Raw genomic sequence first — 2,264 nt, 5'->3', positions numbered from 1 at the left:
AAAGGAAATCAAGCGAGAAAGATGAGGCCTCTCAATCTTTCCACGTGGTTACCTGCTCAGGAAAGACCGATACTGGAAGAGGAGTAGGTCTAACGTTCTCCCCAAAAACACCTCCGTCGTCGACGTTACCAAGAGCAAAGCCCTGTTGCGAGATGGGCTGGCCATCAAGATCATAAAACGATGGGGAGAGCGGCCCATCATAGATAGCGGGAGAAGAGTCAGCCGCGTTTGACAAGTATTCATCAGCGAGCCCGGTTTGAAAATGTGAGCTGTCCGTATAAGAGCCGCTCGGTATTCGATGCTCTACTGGCTCGGACACACAGGTTCCGCATCCAGCATACCATCCAAAGTAGCAATCGTGAGACGCGTGAAGAAAGGCCGAATCGTAGACTGCTGCGCTAGGGACCTCGAAGTATTGTTGACCACATATGGACCGTAGAAAACAAGGACTTGAGTCAATCAGCGACCACTCACTACTTGACAGCATTCGGAGAGACTCACTTCATGAACGTAATATGCAAACAGATAGGACACATCTGGGCCAAAAGGCCACCGGAGCCCGCGTTGTAGTAACCGCTGAACATCTGTTCCTGGAGGGCCATACTCAAGGAGGTGACGGCTGGAGACTGCTGTGTATATACTGAGATGATGTCGTCGAGGGTCGGTTGCCCGGAGGATGTCAGCTTTGCAGGCGATAATAATGAGCACGCCGACGTGGCATGGCCTCTGGTGTCAGAATACGATTCTATGTCTGCTGATTGGCGCTGGAAATCTATTGATGGTGACATAGCAGCAGCGGGCGGGGTATGTGGTCCGACGATATCTTCTTGCATAGCCTCCGTCTCGCTATCAAGTGTCGGCGTGGCCGCAGTGGGCGTCAAAAGATACTCTATTGAGGTTCGAGAAGGCATTGCTATCGGAGGGTTTGCTGAGTATGTTGCTGAGTGTTTGGCTGTGCTGGAGCAGGATGTGAAGTACGAGGATGTGAAGTACGTGACTGAGGAGATTGCCGCACTATATATGTCGATGGTTCAAACTTCGCACCTGTTGATCTTCGCCAAATCAGGCATGCCAAACTTGCGCATGTAGTGCCGAGTACTGGTCGTCAATGGCGTCACGACCGTGGAGATGGCTGTTGGTTTTCGTGCCAGATTGCACGAGTCCGCGTGTCGGAGAAGGGCTCGGGTCGGCGAAGCGGAAGCGCCGTAGGCGATAGGAGGAATAATGATACTTGACCAGTGGCTAGAAGAGTTTGAAGCTCTGCCAACACGAAGACGAGTGTCGGAGTCAGGGGAGTGGTTGACGCGTGCGCAAGAAACGACGCTCACCCACATCTGGAGCGCGATCTGGGTTGCAACTGGCTGCGGGGCTTCCTGACGGTGATGCTGCATCACAGCCACTTCTGAATGAGCCGGCTGTCCGGGATGATCCCGTGCTGTTAGCCCCTGTTACAACAGGTGATCAATGTATAATGTCAAACAAACAGGCTTCGTTGCCCAGATATCGCCTTCTATCCCGAGAAGGAAGCAATCAATACACTATGGCTTTGTCTAAGGCGGCACGACTGATTGGGCGCGTGATCAGGGGACAGTCTTGAGTCTCTGCGCGGGCCAGGCAGCCTCAAAGACCTTTTTGATGGCGTTTCTATTTGCTGGCCTGGAAGCACAAGGGTATCTGGTTCTTAGTGGCTACCATCGGGTCCTGACCGTTTGCTACGTTGACAAACAACGCCAACAAGGACGTCCGAACGGTCCAGGGCAAATACGCAGCCGGCTGGTGTTCTGCCCTTGACTTCGGTCTCAATAAGCTTGCATGTGTTGTCGGGTCATTAGTTCATCTCGCTCTGCAGTTGACATGTGGTACAGCCATGCAAGTCAAAGTTGAATTTCTATGATTGAATTCTCTAGGACGCATGTCTCTCTTAATTCGCAGACCTTTCTGCCCGTTCACATTCAACGACTCCGTACGAGGACCCAGTGTAAGAACCCAATCAAATATCGCAGGGCTAGCGGGAGATGCCGTCCGTCACCGGTTCCAGCAGAAACTCGTGTGCCAGTCAGCACAGCGATGATACATCTCAATGCTATTTTATGTTCACTCTTTAAGCACAACCCATTCGAGGGGCCTCGAGTCATGCCCTGACAACGAGTGCTGCAAAGGTATTGTGTATCGTTTCTTCCAAGGCAGCCGGTGGCGCGGAATGTAGAAATACTCCAGAAACCCCTGGCCCTTATTGTAATACAGTACGCAAGTTGTCAATTCGT

General features: G+C 52.0%; 2 protein-coding genes across 2 annotated transcripts; one reads left to right on the top strand and one right to left on the bottom strand.

Annotated features, from left to right (window-relative positions):
* Positions 1 to 31: 31 nt before the first annotated feature.
* On the bottom strand, positions 32 to 1,391 carry CABS01_17064 (uncharacterized protein; the record flags this gene model as incomplete). The annotated part of the gene is made up of 3 exons (XM_060550391.1): positions 32 to 449; positions 502 to 957; positions 1,045 to 1,391. The coding sequence occupies 3 exons, from the start codon at positions 1,389 to 1,391 to the stop codon at positions 32 to 34; spliced, it is 1,221 nt and encodes a 406-aa protein (XP_060398512.1).
* A 73-nt stretch (positions 1,392 to 1,464) lies between these two features.
* Positions 1,465 to 1,554, top strand: CABS01_17063 (uncharacterized protein; the record flags this gene model as incomplete). The annotated part of the gene is made up of 1 exon (XM_060550390.1): positions 1,465 to 1,554. One exon carries the CDS (start codon positions 1,465 to 1,467, stop codon positions 1,552 to 1,554), a length of 90 nt encoding a protein of 29 aa, XP_060398511.1.
* Between the last annotated feature and the right edge of the window lie 710 nt (positions 1,555 to 2,264).

Source organism: Colletotrichum abscissum (genome assembly GCF_030869225.1).
Source record: "Colletotrichum abscissum strain IMI 504890 chromosome Unknown Scaffold_299.1, whole genome shotgun sequence".
Lineage (NCBI taxonomy): Eukaryota > Fungi > Ascomycota > Sordariomycetes > Glomerellales > Glomerellaceae > Colletotrichum > Colletotrichum abscissum.
This window is presented reverse-complemented; position numbering and strand designations above follow the sequence as displayed.